The sequence below is a fragment of the Macaca thibetana genome, chromosome 8, assembly GCF_024542745.1.
Source record: "Macaca thibetana thibetana isolate TM-01 chromosome 8, ASM2454274v1, whole genome shotgun sequence".
In the NCBI taxonomy this organism is placed as follows: Eukaryota; Metazoa; Chordata; class Mammalia; order Primates; family Cercopithecidae; genus Macaca; species Macaca thibetana.
Window position 1 is genome coordinate 21,405,310 of NC_065585.1, and position 18,366 is coordinate 21,423,675.

The 18,366-nt window shown below is 45.5% G+C and overlaps 1 protein-coding gene across 2 annotated transcripts in view; it reads left to right on the forward strand.

Annotated features, from left to right (window-relative positions):
• Nucleotides 1–18,366, forward strand: part of ANXA13 (annexin A13) — a 58,619-nt gene that overhangs the window by 32,223 nt on the left and 8,030 nt on the right. For both annotated transcript variants that reach the window (XM_050801707.1, XM_050801706.1), the window contains 7 exons: nucleotides 3,444–3,538; nucleotides 8,480–8,650; nucleotides 11,309–11,342; nucleotides 11,449–11,528; nucleotides 13,237–13,305; nucleotides 13,732–13,833; nucleotides 18,119–18,194. In XM_050801707.1, coding sequence (XP_050657664.1) covers nucleotides 3,444–3,538; nucleotides 8,480–8,650; nucleotides 11,309–11,342; nucleotides 11,449–11,528; nucleotides 13,237–13,305; nucleotides 13,732–13,833; nucleotides 18,119–18,194 — 627 coding nt within the window. The remainder of the gene's footprint in view (nucleotides 1–3,443; nucleotides 3,539–8,479; nucleotides 8,651–11,308; nucleotides 11,343–11,448; nucleotides 11,529–13,236; nucleotides 13,306–13,731; nucleotides 13,834–18,118; nucleotides 18,195–18,366) is intronic.

Genomic DNA, 18,366 nt, shown 5'->3' on the forward strand with positions numbered 1-18,366 from the left:
GCTCTGGGAGGAAATGAAGGAGGACAACGTGAATCCCAGTGTTGAAACCAAGCCAGCACCAGGCAGGTAACTCACTCCTGCTATTTTTGCAAGTGAGCTCCTCCTAGAATTCTGTTTCTCCAATAGGAACAAAACAGCTAAATGTTCCCCAAGCTGTGGAGGTGAAAATACTCTTTGAGGTTAAGTGAATGATCCAAGGACCCAAAGGTTTGGAACACAGTTGTCACATCAGACCCCTGCTCAGGCCTGTCTTTCTAAGTCCCCTCTCTGTCTTTCCAAAGCGGACTCTGAGGGCTGGTGCTGGCACAGAGGGAGGATTAAACAGCTCACATTTTTTTTTGCCAGGGCTCCCTTTTGTTCTCTTCCCCATCTCCAGCTAGGTTCCCTCCATTCATTTCCCATCCTCATGGCCTAGATTTTTCCTACTCTCAAGCCTTCCATCAAAATGCATTTGCACGATCTTGTTCCTTCAGGATCCTGATGGCTCAGCTGGGTGGCAGCCATCATCTAGGTCCACCCACCAACCAGAGCAAGACAGCAGTGAGTGGCACCATAACAGCACACACTGCCATTTAGTGGCCACTCCCTAGAGCCCAGGTGTCGGGCTCAGAATGTCAGTACTGCAGTCTTAGATAATCACTGCAATGATCCTGGAAATATACATGTAAATAGCGTGCTGTGCCAAAACAGAGGAAGCAGAAACTTAACAAGTGTGGCTGAGATTAGGTGAGTAAGCCTTGGGCTGCTGTGTGCAGAGATGGATCTAGAAGAGAAGCATGACACCAAACTGCAGGAAGTCTCAACGCCACCGTAAGGGATTCTGATGTCATTGTAGGAGTCAAGAGGAATCATTAAAGGTATTTAAAGCATGGTGTGAAATGAACACATGCGAGCTTCCCAGGGTGGACTGCAGAGATCAGAGCCTGGTGTCGGGGTGGGGGCTAAAAACACGTAGGGCCTGTTAGGCAGTGACAGTAGGAATGAAGAGAAGGAACAGGTGAAAGAGTTGTCTCATAGGTGAGATAGGCAGGACTTGGTAATATTTGAGAGTAAAAAAGACAGGTGGGCCCTCAAAGGTGACTTTGGATTTTCTGTAATCCAGGTGATGCCGTGTGCTGAGACAAAGGAACAGGATGGGGAATGGATTTAAAGATAGACAAAATGAGTTCGGTTTAAGCTACAGCGGAAGTTGAAATGCCTTGGGAGATCTGTAGGAAGCTGGCTACAGGCAGCTGGAAATAAGATCTGAACTCAGAGGAGAGATTAGGGCTAGAGGCACTGATCTTGGAGTCATCAGTAAAAGGGCGAGAGTCGCCTGGGAAAGGAGTGACTCCATTAGAGAGGAGAACTGAAAACCGAGTTTAAAAAGCCAGCAGAAGAATAAAAGCCAATCAAGAACGCTGAGAGGAAGGTGATGGAGAGGAGAAAGGAAGGACTGGGAAAGGAGGTACAAAGTCATCTAGGAAGGCGTTTTACTCAAAGAATTGTCAACCGCAGGCCAGGTGCGGCAACTCATGCCTGTGATCCTAGCACTTTGAGAGGCTGAGGCAGGTGGATCACCAGAGGCCGGGAGTTTGAGACCAGCCTGATCAACTTGGTGAAACCCCATCTCTACTAATAATACAAAAATTAGTCGGGCGTGGTGGTGGGTGCCTATAATCCCAGTTACACGGGAGGCTGAGGCAAGAGAATTATTTGAACCCAGGAGGTGCAGGTTGCAGCGATCATGCCACTGCGCTCTAGTCTGGGTGACATAGCCAGACCCTGTCTCAAAAAAAAAAAAAAAAGAACTCCCAACTGCAGAATTCAAATGCTGCAGAACAGTCAGGTACACGCAGGAACCGAGAAGAGGCACTGTGTTGTGCATCAGCTTCCTCATCTGTAAGAGCTTAGACTAGGTAGTCTCTGACGTTTCCTCCAGCTCCCATGATTGCTGACTGCTGTGCCTTGATCCCAGTGAGCTTGATCCCTGGGGTGAGCAATTCATGGAGTCTGGTCCCTGTGCACACCCTGCATGGATGTCAGGCAGTGCAGGGCGCATGGTCATTTACATCCCCTGGTGTCCCGGGTTTCCCACGTGCACTCTCAGGACCACCACAGACTGGACCCACACTTGGATTCTCGCGTTTCATTCTATTGTATATTCTATTTCTATTCTATTGTATACTATTACCCCCATCTTACAGGTGGGAAAACTGAGACTTAGCAAGACAAATCACTTGCCCAATGTCATGCAGTCAGTACAGGGTGGAGCCATGATTTGAATCCAGCCTGAATAAATCTAATGTGGGGCTTGGTGATAAAACAGTCTTTCTCATTCCCACACTGGAAATACCTGGGTCATCTTTCTGATCCTGGTTTCTGGTTCAAACATGGATATTCCCCCCTTCTTTCTTATTCACTATAGTTTTCAGTACTGATCAAATTGCTGCCATAAGCTTATATTACTTTGAGCATCAGGGGGAAAAAAGCTTTTAAAAAAAAGCATAATTTAAAGGTAATAGGAGTTAAAAGGGGCAACCTCCCTTCATAGTTTCAATCAAGACTTCTCTCCTGAGATTAACAAATGTCCGGGTGGGGTTAATATTGTAACAGTTTGAGCCTATATCTTAACCTTGTTCATGCAATTGTAAGCACCCAGAGGCCAAAGAACAGGCCGTCTTTTTCTTTGTTGTTTTTAAACACATTTTTATTGAGATATAATTCATGCACCATATGATTCATCCATTTAAAGTGTTTAATTCAATAGTTTTTATTATACTCACAGATACGTGCAACCGCCACCATAGTCGATTTTAGAACATTTTTATCACTTCAAAAAGTAGCCCTGGACTCCAGCTACCATCCCCCTAGTATACTTCCAGCCTCTGTGTATTCTACTATTCCGGACTTTCATATGAATGGAATTATATAACATGTGATCTGCTATGACTGACTTCTTTCACTTAGCATAACGTTCTCAAGGTTCATCCATGTTGTAACATCTATCCGTAATTTATTCCTTTTTCTGACCAAATAGCATTCCGTTGTGTGGATACTCCACATTTTCTTTGTTCATATTCAGGTGATGAACACTGGGGCTGTTCCGTGTTTGAGCTATTATGAGTAATGCTGCTATGAACATTCACATACAAGCGTTGGGTGGATAAATGTTTTCATTTCCCTAGGAATAAAATTAAGGAACTGGCCATACTCGTTCCTCTTTCCACCACAATGCCTAGCACTGTGTGCCATGCACTGTGAGGCCTCAATGGCTATTTGACTAAGTGAGTGAAAAGAATACAGTTTTCAGCACAAGGCATCAAAGCTAAGGGTCCATTGGGTTCATAGATGCCTCCGCCCACCTTTAAACTGTGAGTCCTGGCTTCCTCACCCTGGACTAAAATAAACTTCCATCTTGTTTCTTGTTCACTGTGGCTTTGTTTGTTTCTCCTGCATTTTAGGAACCAATGAAGCAGCCATCATTGAAATCTTATCGTGCAGGACATCAGATGAGAGGCAACAAATCAAGCAAAAGTACAAGGCAACGTACGGCAAGGTGATTCCAGGGGTAGTCAGCAAGCACTCACCCAGCCGTGGCCTCGGCCATCTCGGCTTCCTCATGTCCCCATGGCCATACAGAATATCTTTATAGCTTTATTGAGTCAGCCTAGGAGGAAAACTGAAATCACCACTTAAAAGCATTAATGGAGTTCAGAAAAACTGAAATTGCTTTGTTAACTCAATAGCCTGTAAAATCAGTACTCTTAAACTCATTATTTCTTAAATTGACTTCATTTTTCTGTTAAGACCCTAGTGTTTTTTTTTTCACTTAATTTGGACTAACTGTACATATGTAGATAGATCAGTAATTTGAAAATCAGTTTCCACAAGTGAGTCTTTATACAGGAATTTTTCATAAGTGATTGTTACAGAAAACTACAAAAAAAAACCACCCTCCATTTCATTAAGCTATCAACACCTTTTTGTTTTACATTTTCTTTCTTTTCTTTCATTCTTTTTATTGTTGAAAATAATGTTATATAGAGAAGTCTTCAAGTATGCATTAGGCTTTCTTATTTCTTTATTAATATATAATGAACACAACTTAACCTTTTCTTAATGTCATTAGAATTATCATTATGCAAAATGAATATCAATTATTATGCTGTATTCTCATTTGTATTTATCAAACTTTTACCATTTCAATCCCTGTATGTATAAATAGATACATAGAAAGATGAAGATGGGTTTTCCTATTTATTTGATATTGAGCAGGTAACAATTGCTTCAGGCCTTGGTCTTTTCATGGATAGAAAGAAGAAGACAACTTAGCTCCCTTCTCAGGTTGCTGGGAGAACCAGTCAGGATAAGGCCAGTATGTACCAATACAGGAAAGCTATGATAACTATGATTGTTTCCATTTTACAACAACACACATCTAAAAAAAAAGAGAGAGAGAACCAGGACCCACATCCAAGTCTCACATCCAAGTCTTCCGACTTCAAGAACAGTATCCATTCCTGGAGGACCCAGTGCCATAAGTAGAGCTATTTGCTCATACACTAGATGGCCCAAATGGCTGTGCTTTTGTGCTTTTTCTGCTTCTCTCCTTACTCTTAGGCTCATCAATGTAATTTTTGATGAAAATAAGTGCATCTTCAGTTCAATTGCATTTAATTGAATGCATGAAGCTGAATTTTTTTTGTTTTGTTTTGTTTTTTTGAGATGGAGTCTCACTCTGTTGCCCAGGCTGGAATGTAGTGGCATAATCTTGGCTCACTGCAACCTCTGCCTCCCAGGTTGAAGCAATTCTCCTGCTTCAGCCTTCTGAGTAGCTGGGATTACAGGCACGTGCCACCACACCTGGCTAAGTTTTGTGTTTTTAGTAAAATTTTTCTATTTTAATTTTGGTTAGGCTAGTCTCAAATTCCTGAGACCTCATGATCTGCCCACATCAGCCTCCCAAAGTGGTAGGATTACAGGCATGAGCCACCGTGCCCGGTCTGAAGGTGAATTTTTATCCCTGTCAACATCCCTAATTCAAGTACCCTCCCAAGACACATTCACCCTACCAATATGAAAAGTCAGGCCAGGCAAGGTGGCTCACACCTGTAATCCCAACACTTTGGGAGGCCAAGGCAGGAGGATCGCTTGAGCCCAGGAGTTTGAGACGAGTTGAGACCTTCATCTCTACCAAAAGTAAAAAATTAGCTGGGTATGGTGGTAAGTGCCTGTAGTCCCTGCTACTCAGGAGGCTGAGGCTGGAGGGTTACATAAGCCCAAGAAGTTGAGGCCTCAGTGAGCTGTGATTGCACCACTGCACTCCAGCCTGGGTGATAGAGTGAGACCCTATGGAAAGGAAAGAAAGAAAAGAAAAGAAAAAAAAAGAGAAAGGGAGGAGGGGAGGAAGGGAAAGAAGGGAAGGAAGGAAAGAAAAAGAAAGAACGAGAGAGAGAGAGAAAGAGAGAAAGAGAGGAAGAAGGAAAGAAAGAAAGAAAACTCAGATACAATGCTTCTTAATCTTTAGTCTAAAGAAGAGTAAATGGGTTCAAAGTGAAAGCCTAGGGATCCTGTTAAAACTTAAATGGGCATGTTCTAGCACAAAACTTTGTGATACTTCATTTGCCAATCATTTGCTTACTTTCTGGTTCTCAGCTGTGTTTCAGAGAGCTGAGACTGCCAAAGAGATGATCTAGAATCCTAACATCACGAAGCTAGAAGATGTTAGATATGATCCAATCTCAGCCCCGCGTCAGTTGACCTCCAAAGAGAATAACCATCCCATGGTAACACAGAGTTAGCAGGAAAACCAGGAGTAGAGCTGAGCTATCCCGAGCCTGCTACTCTGTCCAGACAGAATGTAAACACACATGGATTTGTTGTAATGCCTGTGGCTTGTAAGAGTGGGAAGCTGGGATTTCTCTTCTCTGCAGCTGTATATCATGCCTACCTGGCCTGAAAATATATTTCCAATTTTTAGGTGACTCCACACCATAGAGTACTGACCACAGACCTGCCTTCACAAGATGCAGTGTTGGCTGGAGCAGCCACTGTGGGGCAGAGGCATAATATTACAGCCCCCTTGTAGGACTGCAGATCCCAGGGCTTTGGACAAAAATAATCTGGGTTTTTCTCCCAGGCCAAAAGCTCAGAGCTTCATTTGAGAAATAGTCTATTTCCCTCCTCTTACAAAATTTTTTTCAGCATGGGAGATTAATGATAATAAGCATTTGTTGACCATTTAAAAAGTGTCAAGCACTATGCTCAGTATTGACAAGGATTGTCACATTTAATTCTCCAAATAACCCTGCGAGGTCAGTCTTGTACTGACTCCATTTTCTAGAGCTGAAAACTGACAGCTGGTGGAATTAAGTACATTTCCAAGGTCACAAAGCTGCTGTGGCTGTGTTCCTTGCCATCATACCACACTGCTGGGGAGCTGCCCACCCTATGCTATAGTTCGTGTCCTTGAAATGCCAGCTGGCCTATGGGCCTCCAATCTGAGCTATCCTAGGCTGTCGCTCCACGTGAAGGTCTTTGGTTTAAGTTGGGGCATTAACTACTCTAGGTAGGCTAATGCCCATCCTTGACCATTTATCCTGTTAAACCACATTGTCAGAGGGAGGCAGGGAGAAGGTAATTAGTTCTCTTGTGAAAAGAAGGTGCTCAAAGAAACGAGGAAGACAAGTGCTTGTCAGAATAGCTGCCAGGCTGGGGGTCGTGGTGGCTCACGCCTATAATCCCAGCACTTTGGGAGGCTGAGATGGGAGGATCACTTGAGCCTAGGAGTGTGAGATTAGCCTGGGCAACATAGCAAAACCCCATCTCTACACAAAAAGTTTTAAAAATTAGCCAAGCATGGCAGTGTGTACCTATAGTCCCAGCTACTTGGGAGGCTGAGATGGGAGGATCATCTGAGCCTGGGAGGTCGAGGCTGCAGTGAGCCATGATTGCACCACTGCACTCCAGCCTGGGTGACAGAATGAGACCCTGTCTCAAAAAAAAAACAAAACAAAAAAGATGCCAGTAAGAATTCCATGTACTTCCCCTTCTACACACCTGCGTTCTTCCTCATGTGTGTCCCTTCCAGGATATAGCGAGATAACTGAAGTGACGATATAGGCCGTCAGTCTTCCCATGACAATCCTCTTTATCCCTGTTGTCCTCTGCAATTGCTAATAGTTCCCCCTTCCAAACTGAAAAGCATCCCGATTTGGATGACAAATTCTCCGGTCCTAGAGATAACAGCCCTGTATTTCAGTCCTTCCTAGCTGAATATTTGGGGAAAATGCTTCATCTTCTCAGGTTCAACAGGTCTTGAGGATTTTTCAGCGATCTTGAGGACTGGCTGAAAAAGCTCTCTGAGCCCTCAAATGTTCTGCAGATACTGTTGTTATTGTGATGCATCAGCGAGGTCTCCAGCCCTGAGCAGGGAGCTCCTCTTTGCCCGCCCTGGGGGAAGGTGGTTGGGCAGCTGAGAGCAGGTTGCATGTTCTCAGCAGGGTGCAGGTTCTCAGCAGGGTACATGTTCTCAGCAGGTTGCATGTTCTCAGCAGGGTGCAGGTTCTCAGCAGGTTGCATGTTCTCAGCAGGGTGCATGTTCTCAGCAGGTTGCATGTTCTCAGCAGGGTGCAGGTTCTCAGCAGGGTACATGTTCTCAGCAGGTTGCATGTTCTCAGCAGGGTACATGTTCTCAGCAGGTTGCAGGTTCTCAGCAGGGTGCATGTTCTCAGCAGGTTGCATGTTCTCAGCAGGGTGCAGGTTCTCAGCAGGTTGCATGTTCTCAGCAGGGTGCAGGTTCTCAGCAGGTTGCAGGTTCTCAGCAGGTTGCATGTTCTCAGCAGGGTACATGTTCTCAGCAGGTTGCATGTTCTCAGCAGGTTGCATGTTCTCAGCAGGTTGCATGTTCTCAGCAGGTTGCAGGTTCTCAGCAGGGTGCAGGTTCTCAGCAGGGTGCAGGTTCTCAGCAGGATGCATGTTCTCAGCAGGTTGCATGTTCTCAGCAGGTTGCATGTTCTCAGCAGGATGCATGTTCTCAGCAGGTTGCAGGTTCTCAGCAGGTTACATGTTCTCAGCAGGTTGCAGGTTCTCAGCAGGGTGCATGTTCTCAGCAGGTTGCATGTTCTCAGCAGGTTGCAGGTTCTCAGCAGGGTGCAGGTTCTCAGCAGGGTGCAGGTTCTCAGCAGGATGCATGTTCTCAGCAGGTTGCAGGTTCTCAGCAGGTTACATGTTCTCAGCAGGTTGCAGGTTCTCAGCAGGATGCATGTTCTCAGCAGGTTGCATGTTCTCAGCAGGGTGCATGTTCTCAGCAGGTTGCAGGTTCTCAGCAGGTTGCAGGTTCTCAGCAGGGTGCATGTTCTCAGCAGGTTGCAGGTTGGCAGAATTCATGTCCACAGCACCTTTCTTGTCAACCATGAGCACTTGCAATGGTGCAAGCAGACACCTGCCCCTCTCCTCCTGGGCCATTCCCAGCAGGTCTCTCACTGTCTTCCACCAGGAGCTGGAGGAAGTACTCGAGAGTGAGCTGAGTGGAAACTTCAAGAAGACAGCGTTGGCCCTTCTGGACCGCCCCAGCGAGTATGCCGCCCGGCAGCTGCAGAAGGCTATGAAGGGTTTGGGGACAGATGAGTCTGTGCTCATTGAGGTCCTGTGCACGAGGACCAATAAGGTCAGTCCCAGCTGAGCCCACAAGGGAGCATCACACACCCGGTAGAGATGGTTGCAGACCCCAGAAGGAACCCTACGTCCCAGCAAGCTATCCATGGAGTGAGCAGGTGTTTGGGGAGACATATGTGTGCTTGGTCCATGTGGGAGGACATCTCTTCCAGTCTTCCAGAGGTCAGTCTTGGTGTTGCTGCCCCTTGACAGAATAGATCTTTCCAGAAGAGCTGTGTCCAGCGAGTTTCTTCTTTTCTAAACGGATGCTTTTATATGCAGGAGGCACAATTCTACTTTCCCCACCCAGCCTGATTTTGTGGCTCTTCCGACATGAAAAATCAACAAGCAGCACAAGCATGTCTGTGCCGCTGCCTGGGCCATGGCGGTCAGCTAGCATAGGGTACAAAAGAGACTATAATGAGGAAGAGAGGTGAGCGGTGCTGGGGGATGCCAGTGAACACCTCAGTGGCTGCCAGCACTACCCTGAAGGGTTGTGTGTCCTTCGGTCATCAGACAGAGGGATGTCCCCCGGGCACATGCCACCTTTGCAGGGGCTGAAGAGAGCGTTTGTTAAGGCACAGGGAAGAACTATTTGTCTCTGGCTCCAGAAGCCAGGAGAACCAAGGGACTCATCAAGAGTCAAGAGGGTTCACAAATAATTCATAGGAGAGACCCCTCCCTCTTCAGTAACCATGCATGACAGCAGAATGCGGCAGCCCAGCAAGGAAAATGCCAGAGAAGCCCAACATTCTTGAGGCCTCTCAGCAGGAAATAGAAGCAGAGGTTGGAGCAGACAGCAGGCAAAATGCGAACAGTGCCCTGACACAAAAAAGGCTGGAGAAGGCCTGGGTGCTGGGCCCCGTTCACGCTGCTGAGCCACTTTTCCCGAAGTGCCACCAGGGTCCAGGCTACCGCTGCAAACCTTTTCCGGAGCATCCCTGGATTTCTTTTCTCCCCACAAGATAATAAAAATCCTCCATTTCAAGGAGTCAGGTTGGGATGGTGCTTTTGAGGAGGGTTAGCACAGGCTCCCCCAGGAGTGTGAGTTGAGGCCAAGAGGCACACAACTTCCCCCACTCAGCATCTACCCTTCCCAGAAGCACCAAGGTCCCAGCAGGGAGGCAGTCAACGCTAGGGCAGTCAGCACCTGCCTTTGTGAAAAGGTTAATTTTAATAGTATTTTTCAGGCCAGGTACAGTGGCTCATGCCTGTAACCTCAGCACTTTGGGAGGCCGAGGCAGGAAGATCACTTGAGGTCAGGCGGAGTTTGAGACCAGCCTGGTCAACATGATGAAATCTCATCTCTACTGAAAATACAAAAATTAGCCAGATGTGGTGCCGTGCATCTGTAGTCCCAGCTACTCGAGAGGCTGAGGCAGGAGGATCGCTTGAACCCGGGAGGCAGAGGTTGCAGTGAGCCGAGATTGTGCCACTGCACTCCAGCCTGAGCGACAGAGGGAGACTTCGTCTCAAAAATACATTCATATATATTTTTCTACTCTTATGTGACCATAGCTTTTTCTAAGGTCCTGGCTTCAACCAATAAGCAAGACCTATCTATCAGTCAAATAGATCTGATGGGATGAGAAGAAAAACCTGCAGAGAGCAGGTGCCAGGTTCAGGCAGCTCCTGGTCGTGGATTGGAAGGAGAAAAGGGAGGGAGCCGCACAAGCACAAGTGATTAGCCTCCCCCAGCACCTGGCCTGCCCCTCCCTCCCGCCCAGGAGTGCAGCAGCGAGGCTCCCACCGCTTTCTCCCCATCACCACCTTCTCCCAATCACCACCCACTGACTTTCATTTTAACCAGCTTGGTCGGGGCTGGGGGTGGGGGCGGGGACGGGGCAGGAAGCCTGCTCTTACATGCTGCTGGTTCAAGTGTAAACTGAGGCAGCTCCTGAGGTGCACCCCTTGGCACTAGACATTGAAATATAAAGCAGTTCCTCCAAGAACACACCCTTGAGAGAAACTAGCACTCCTGCACGCAGCCAGTTTGTTACTGAATGAAGCCTTGTTTGAAGAAGAGAAAACTTGGAAATGACCTAAGCATCCGTCAATATGAGGTTGGCTGAGTAAACCACAGCTTATGGCAGCATGGAATATTGTGTGTCCCTTTAAAAAACTCTAGGTGACTATCCATGTACAAGTAGAGCTGGATCTCCGGGACATTATTATTGAGAGAAAAACTAAGTCAAAGAATCATAGGTACAGTATTCCACCTGCTAAACACACGACACCTATACAATTCTGTTTTCAGTAGCGCATATATATACAAATGCAAAAAAAAAAAATTTGTGTGTATCTTTCTGATACGCACTGAACTTCTAACATGGGTTACCTGAGTGGGGGAGAGAGAGTGAGACCAGGTGAGGAGGTGGTGAAAGAAAGTATTAGCCTAGCTGTAAACTTCTCACATTGAAAGAAGGAGAATGTATGCATTTGTTACTTGTGTGTTTGAGATGTTTGCAGAGAGAGAGAGGGGCCCGTCACATCCCCAGGGACTCGCTCCAGGCATACGCCCTGGACCTGTAGGGATGACCATCTTAAGAGGAAGTCTGGAAGGCACCCTGTGTCCAGACATGGTCTCACGCCTCTTCTCTCTGTTTCTCTGTGTCTTTTATTGATTAATCCCTCCTTGGAGTATTGATTTTTTTTTAATTACCTTTCCTAGGAAATCATCGCCATCAAAGAGGACTACCAAAGGCGTAAGTGACATTTCATCCTGGCTTTGAATAAAGTATGTTTCTTTCAAAATACCTCTGGGAAACTAAATCATCTGCTTTCTTCCCACCTTTTTTACTTCCGTCGAAGTATTTGACAGGAGCCTCGAATCCGATGTCAAAGGTGATACAAGTGGAAACCTAAAAAAAATCCTGGTGTCCCTGCTACAGGTGAGAGTAAAGAGGTATCACCTGTTTTATCATCTTAGGAAAGAATCCTTGGCAACGTGGCACCATGACGAAAAAGGGTAACGTAGATAAACATTTCTTTCTTATATTAAAAATGTTATTGAGGGATCATCAACACATGCTCCATCAGCCCAGCTCTGGTGAAATTATATTCAATTGGGATTACTTCCATATAAACAATCTGCCTAGTCATTGGCAGTTTACAATCCCTCTTTGTAAATGAATCAGCTCATTAAGCATCACTTTGTCATTTTGCCAATGAGGAAATGTAGGCCATGAGAGGGTGAGTAACCTGCCCAGGTTCGTGCAGCCAGTAGCAAGAACCAGACCATCTGACCCCAAGCAGGGCCACTTCCACAACACAACTCTGCAATTACTCCCAGCATTCACTGGATCCTGGGCCTGTAAGAACTACCACAAGAAACTCAGCCAGGACATCAGGGCTTTCAGAATTGGCCCTGCTGGGACACAGTCCCCCCAGGACCTCTACACAGACACATCTGTATTCTCATGGACACACCCATCTTTACGAGCTCTGTGCATTTTCTCTGTTTTGTTTCTCCCAATGGGATACACTGACAGCAGAGAACAGGAGAGAGAGGCTTCCACCGCAGCGGGAAGGCTGCTTACGTTTTCTCTTGCTGCAGAACAAATCGCCACAAACTTAGCACCTCAAAACAACATAGATCTATCGTCTCACAGTTTCCATGCGTTAGGAGTCCAAGTAGTACCTTGGAGATCCAGCTGGGGAATATTTGGGTTCGCTTTGGTCACGTTCTCAACAGGCTGAAATCAAGGTGTCGCCGACGGCTGCCATCTCATCTGAAGCTCAGAGTCTTCTTCCAAACTCATTAATTGTTGGCAGAATTCATTTCCTTATGGTTGTGTTTGATGTCCCCATTTTCTTGCTGTTGAGCAGAAGCTACTGTCAGCTCCTAGAGACCGCCAGCAGCTCCCTTCCACACGGTCCCCCAGGGCAGTGTACCACATGGCTGTTGGTTTCTTTCAGTCCAGCAGCAGCTATCTCTCTGACTTCTTCCACCTCTGACCTTTTAAGAAGAGCTCACTTGATTGGATCAGGCTGACCAAGGATAATCTCCCTTTTGGTGAACTCAACTGATTGGAGACCTGAATTATATCTGCAAAATTCCCCTTTGCCATTGAATATAACACAATCACAGGAGCAACATCTCCTCATATTCATAGCTCTCACCCACACTCAAGGGAAGGGGATTACACAAGGATGTGGACCACTGGGTCATCCTAGAATTCTGCCCACCGCAAAGCGCTCAAGTTAGACTTCCATGACCAACTCTCAGGGTTCTTTAGCACTGGTACCTTGAGTGGTGAAATCTGATCTTTTGAAACGAAGAGGACTTGCTTTCCAATGGACTCACTCTAGGGAAAATCAGAGATCGCTCTCAGTCTGCTCATAGGTCAATGGGGTTTGTGGGTGAGTCTGGTTTCTAAAAAAAAAAAAAAAAAAAGGCAAAACCAAGTGTTACCACAGAAGCTACTCGGTTTATCCATTGTGCCCAAAAGATGGCAGCAAAGAGCGGGTGTTGCCTCCTTGCCAGGCTGACCTGAGCCGAGCTGAGAAAGAACTTACCTCTTTCTCCAGTACTTTGTCTTTTTCTTTTCTGTGGTCAAGCAGGAATGCAAGTTAATAACAATGTGTCAATTTTTCTAGGCTAATCGCAATGAAGGAGATGACGTGGACAAAGATCTAGCTGGTCAGGACGCCAAAGATCTGTATGATGTATGTGTGCAGACATGCCAGTCTCTGCAAATTCTTTTTCTTTAATTTATTAGCATTATTTTCAACAAATGTTTATTTCATGCAAAGAGGAGTTACTTGGGAAATAAGTATGACCTTTAAGAAACAAAGATATGCTTATATCTTTAGAGATCACATATCTAGTCTCCATGAATCTAAATGAATGCTTCCTATTCTTATACTCTGGGGTTGACCACATCAGATCCGTTTTGGAACAAAGAATGGCATAAACAATATAAATAAGTATGTGAAATACATTTGTGGGTTAGAAGCTGAAAGGGCTTAGTCCATTTGACTTCTATTCAATGCATAGTTTATAATTTCCTATAAGTGAGGCCTGGTCACGGCACTGTATAATCAGTCTTTTCACAAAAGCCTTTTTCAAAGTGTTTGTATTTGACCCTTGAGGCAGGGGAAGGCCGCTGGGGCACTGATGAGCTTGCCTTCAATGAAGTCTTGGCCAAGAGGAGCCACAAGCAGTTACGAGCCACCTTTCAAGCCTATCAAATTGTAAGTCATAAAGCATTAGGGCAAAAGAGTTCACTCTGAAAGTGTCTTAAGTTATTTCCAAAAGAAGCCAAGATCTGCAATAAGGAATTGGGGATCTTTTACAACAGTAGTTCTCAATTGGAGGCGATTTTCCTACCCAGGGAATATTTGGTAATGTCTAGAATTATTTGGAGTTGTCGCAGTTGGGGGTGGTGGTCCTGGCATCGAGTGAACAGAGGCCTGGGATGCTGCTAAACAGCCTGCAGTGCACAGGACAGCCCACCACAAAGAATCGTCCAGACCCAGATGTAGTACCCAGGCTGGAAACTGGCTGCACAACAGAGCCCAGGGAAGCAAGTGTCCCATTCAGCAGCAAAGCTTCAGAGTCCAAGAGCCCAGGTGCAAATCCTGGGTCTACCACTGGCAAGTGACCAAATCTCTCCATCCTCTTTTGTAGAACAGGGACCATGAACATCATCTTCACACCCCCAGAGTGATTTTAAGGTTAAATAAGATAAAGACTCAGAATAGTAGCTGGCATGTGGCAAGCATACTAACGTTTGCTATTATTACTCCAGTTTCCAGTTGGCTAACAGTGCCCACCATTCTCAAGACAGATATGATGTACCTCAAAGATAGGCTCCAGAAAAGATGCACATACATTGTATTTTAATCCCAGGATAAATTTAAGCCCACAAGGTGAGTTAGTTATTTCAAGGCCCTTAGCAGTAAGTCCTTCCCTGAGAAGCAGTCTTTACTTGCAAAATGCCTGGAGTGGAATATCAGAATTTTTTTTTTTTTTTTTTTGGCATCCTATTTTATATGTGTAGAGGCCTTTTACCTATTCAAAGCACTTCTATGTTCTGTGTCTCACTCAATTTCACAACAACACCATAACTATAATGTAGGCTGAACAGCTATTGTGACCCACAACTGCTGGACAGGGAAAGTCTGTTGAGTGAGGAACCATCTGTAACTTATCAGGACCACACAGCAAGTCGGTAGCAGAGAGTGGATGAGAACTCCAAGATTCCCCGACCTGAGCTCCTACCTCAGCTGAAGCTGGCTGCTCCTCATTCCAAATAGCATTTCCTATGTGTTGCCAGCAGATAAAAAGACAATAAAGCTTTGGAATTTTATCATGACTGTATATAAACCTTTAGGGCCCGCTCCTTTCAAAACGTGCCCAGAGTCATGATCAAAGACAGCCGACCCTGCACTCCCCGGGTCTCTGTTCCTGGAGCTGTGTAGCCTCTGAGCTGGAGGACTTCTCTGTGACCGAGATCCTCTTCCCACACTACAGGGTCCACAGATGGAGTTTCTGGGTACATGCATGTATATGTGTGTGTGTGTGTGTGTGTGTGTGTGTGTGTATGACTCTCTACCTGAAAGTACAGTCTCCAGGCTAATATCTCAAAGTTGATCCTGAAACAGCAGCATCAGCATCACTTGAGAATTTGTTTTAATTGAGAATTCTCAGTCCCCACCAGACCTACTGAATCAGCTTCCCCGGGGCTGGGGTCTGACCATCTGTGTTACAGCAGGTGCTCCAGGTGATTTGTTCGAATGTATACAGTTTAAGAAGTCAGCTTTAGGCTACAGCCATATGTCCTTGTGCGAGTTATTAAGGGTTCTGTGCCTCGGTTTCCCAAACTGTAAAATAGGGATAATAGTACCTACTTCATCGGGTTAATAAGGATTAAATGAGTTAACGGAAATAGGCACTTAGTACCTGGCATGCAGTAGGCGTTCAATGAACATTAGCAATTGTCAGGAGTCTCCCTGGGTGAACAAACGGTGCCAAAAATCAGAGCTAAAGCTTACATGTACAATAAGGTAATCTACGGATTTGATGATTATTTACATGAAACCAGCGCTAAAATGCTATCTATTCATCCATTTCAAAAGCCTTGCTCAAGCGTCATTCTTGATATTTATTGCTGATGCTTTTAGAGTTCAGCCTGCTCTTAGACCCTGGTTCTATGAGTTTTCTGATGGCTTCTGACCAAAAGCACAGAGATGCTAGTCTGAGATCACTGGAGTTTCTTATGTAGCATGAGTCATCCTGGCTTAGGGTTGAATTTTAATTTTCAGCACAAAAACTCAAGGTTTTGCCATTTATTTATGCTGTAAGCCTGAGTTTTAACTTCTGACACTCGCAGCAATCCCAGGCCAAGCAACAGAGTTTCCCAAACTGCTGCATCATGCAGGATTACATTACAGTCTCCAATGTTACCAAATATGAAAGACTTATATAGCTATAAAGCCAAAGGAAAGTCCCGAAACAGGGCTCAGCATAAATGGCAGGTACGCATACCCATATCCCCCTTTGCTGTCTCCCCACTGTGTGCCTCACGCTTTGCCCCTCCCCTGTACATGTTCCCCATTCCATGCCAGAGGGTTCAGCCCTCTAACTCTATCATCAGTGCCAGAGCACAGAAGGCTCTGCTGTCAGCTGCTGTCCATTTGGGGAAACCGATTTTCAAAGAAAGAAATGTCTCCACTGCTCCTCTAATAACCTCCCTGCAGGCATTGCTGCCTGTTTAACTAGTCTTAGAGACTTGTTTGGAATCTACCCTCATAATGTATTTTTCTATTGAGATCAGAAAACCTGCTCCTGTACAAAGAGCCCCTAAGAATCATGTTGCAGTAACTGAAATGAGAAGTATCCAAAGTACAGTCCCAACAGCTTGGGCCAGACCATTGTTTCAGATTGTGTCCCACGGAGATGCCTCAGCAGCTACCAGGAGTGGGGTGGGGCAGGAAGGACACAGGGCAGTACCTTCTTGTTGTAGTGTGTGAATAGCGCCTCCTGGAGTTGTGCAAGGAAAAAACCTGAGAGGGCAAAACCGTGGTATTGATGCCAATGGCTAGGGAAAGAAGCCCCCTCCCACCTCCCAGCACAACTCTGCTTTCTGCTTTCATCTGTTTTGTAGGTTGAGATTCTACAGAAAATTTAAAATCCCTGTTCTAGCCTGGTATTAACAATAGAAATGGAAAATGGTTTAATGTGAGGATTTTTTAAAGTAAACAAGACCTGTGTGAACAAAGTGTTCTCTTGAAGTATGATCTCAGTCTACAGAACAAGAACCTTGTTTCTGGGAAAGGGATACCAGTCCCTTCCAAAATAATGACTCCCACATCAAACCCAAGAAAGACTGGGGGCAGCTAAGGAAGGGACAGTTCCCCCACTCTTCTAATCTGCTTTCTATTGCCACACACCAAGGCCTCCAGATACGCAAACAATGACTAGGAGATCAAGCAACAGGGCTTCATTCAATCTGGACACAGTTCCTCCCCCGACATATATTGTGCTTACATCACAAAGAACATTTTGTTTACCTGTGTTTTCAAAATAAACCACATCAACTCCACTGGTGCATACTCAAAGTCCCCAATTATTTATAGAATCAATTGTGTCATATCCTCAAAAGATAATTTCTAAGAAAGAAGTTTCAGTATTTGTAATGCGTAATTGCATCTCCCCAAACCCAGCAAAGCATTCTCCTTTCTCTTTATGTGCCTGCCCTGAGCTTGGCCCAGGCAGTATTTGTGTTAAGGATAGTCACAATTTACTCTGAACTTCAGCTTCTGTAAATATTTAGAAAGAAACCTAATGTGTAATGCTGTGCAGAGCGATATGTGAGCCAGTGGTGAATATAGGATTATTTGGAATCACCCCAGAGTGAAGACAAGTGGCATTTTGATGTGGTCAGCCGCTCCCCCCCCCCGCCCCCGTTGGCTTCCAGCTCTTGCAGACCCTCCCTCTTAGGAACTTTAGATCAAGTTGTTATCATGAACTTCACCATCCCTACTTATTTCACTCAAACTGTGACTAAGTCCCTGGTGCCAAGACAAGGGAGAGGATGGAGGTGCATATCAGATGATCATAACCACAGCCTCCTGGGAAATTGAAACTGGAAAGGGTGAAGAACACATGGGAACTAAACTACACATCAATGTTTAAAAAAAATCTATGATTATAGTATACATTAATTGTTTCTCCACTCCCAAATTTTACAGATGAGGAAATTGAGATTGAGGGAGTGGCACTAACTAAGGTCAAATCCATTAGGGGTCAAATCCATTAGGAGTCAAATCCAGACTGACTCCTCAGCAATGAGAGCCCCCTCTCGAATGGATGGCAAACACCCCGATCCTACAAGGCAAGAGTCGGGATAGGAGTTCCCTAAAGCCACAGGACTAAATCTGGAAAAATTTAGTGCTTTTTGTAGAGGAACAACCCCAAGAGTACCAAGGTCAAAGGCAAACCTGGAATAACAGCTGATTTTGGTTTTCTCTGCAGCTCATTGGCAAAGACATAGAAGAAGCCATTGAAGAAGAAACATCAGGCGATTTGCAGAAGGCCTATTTAACTCTCGGTAAAGTAAAGTTCGGAGAGTTCTTGTCTTAGGTTGGGCTGCCTGGAACCAGACTCAGACAGAGGTTTGTGTGTAGGAAGATTTGAGGGAATAGCTTTTGGGGGTCAACACATCTAAGCAGCACCGAGCAAGAGAGAGAGTGACTGTGATGTAGTTGCAACAGGGGCGCTGC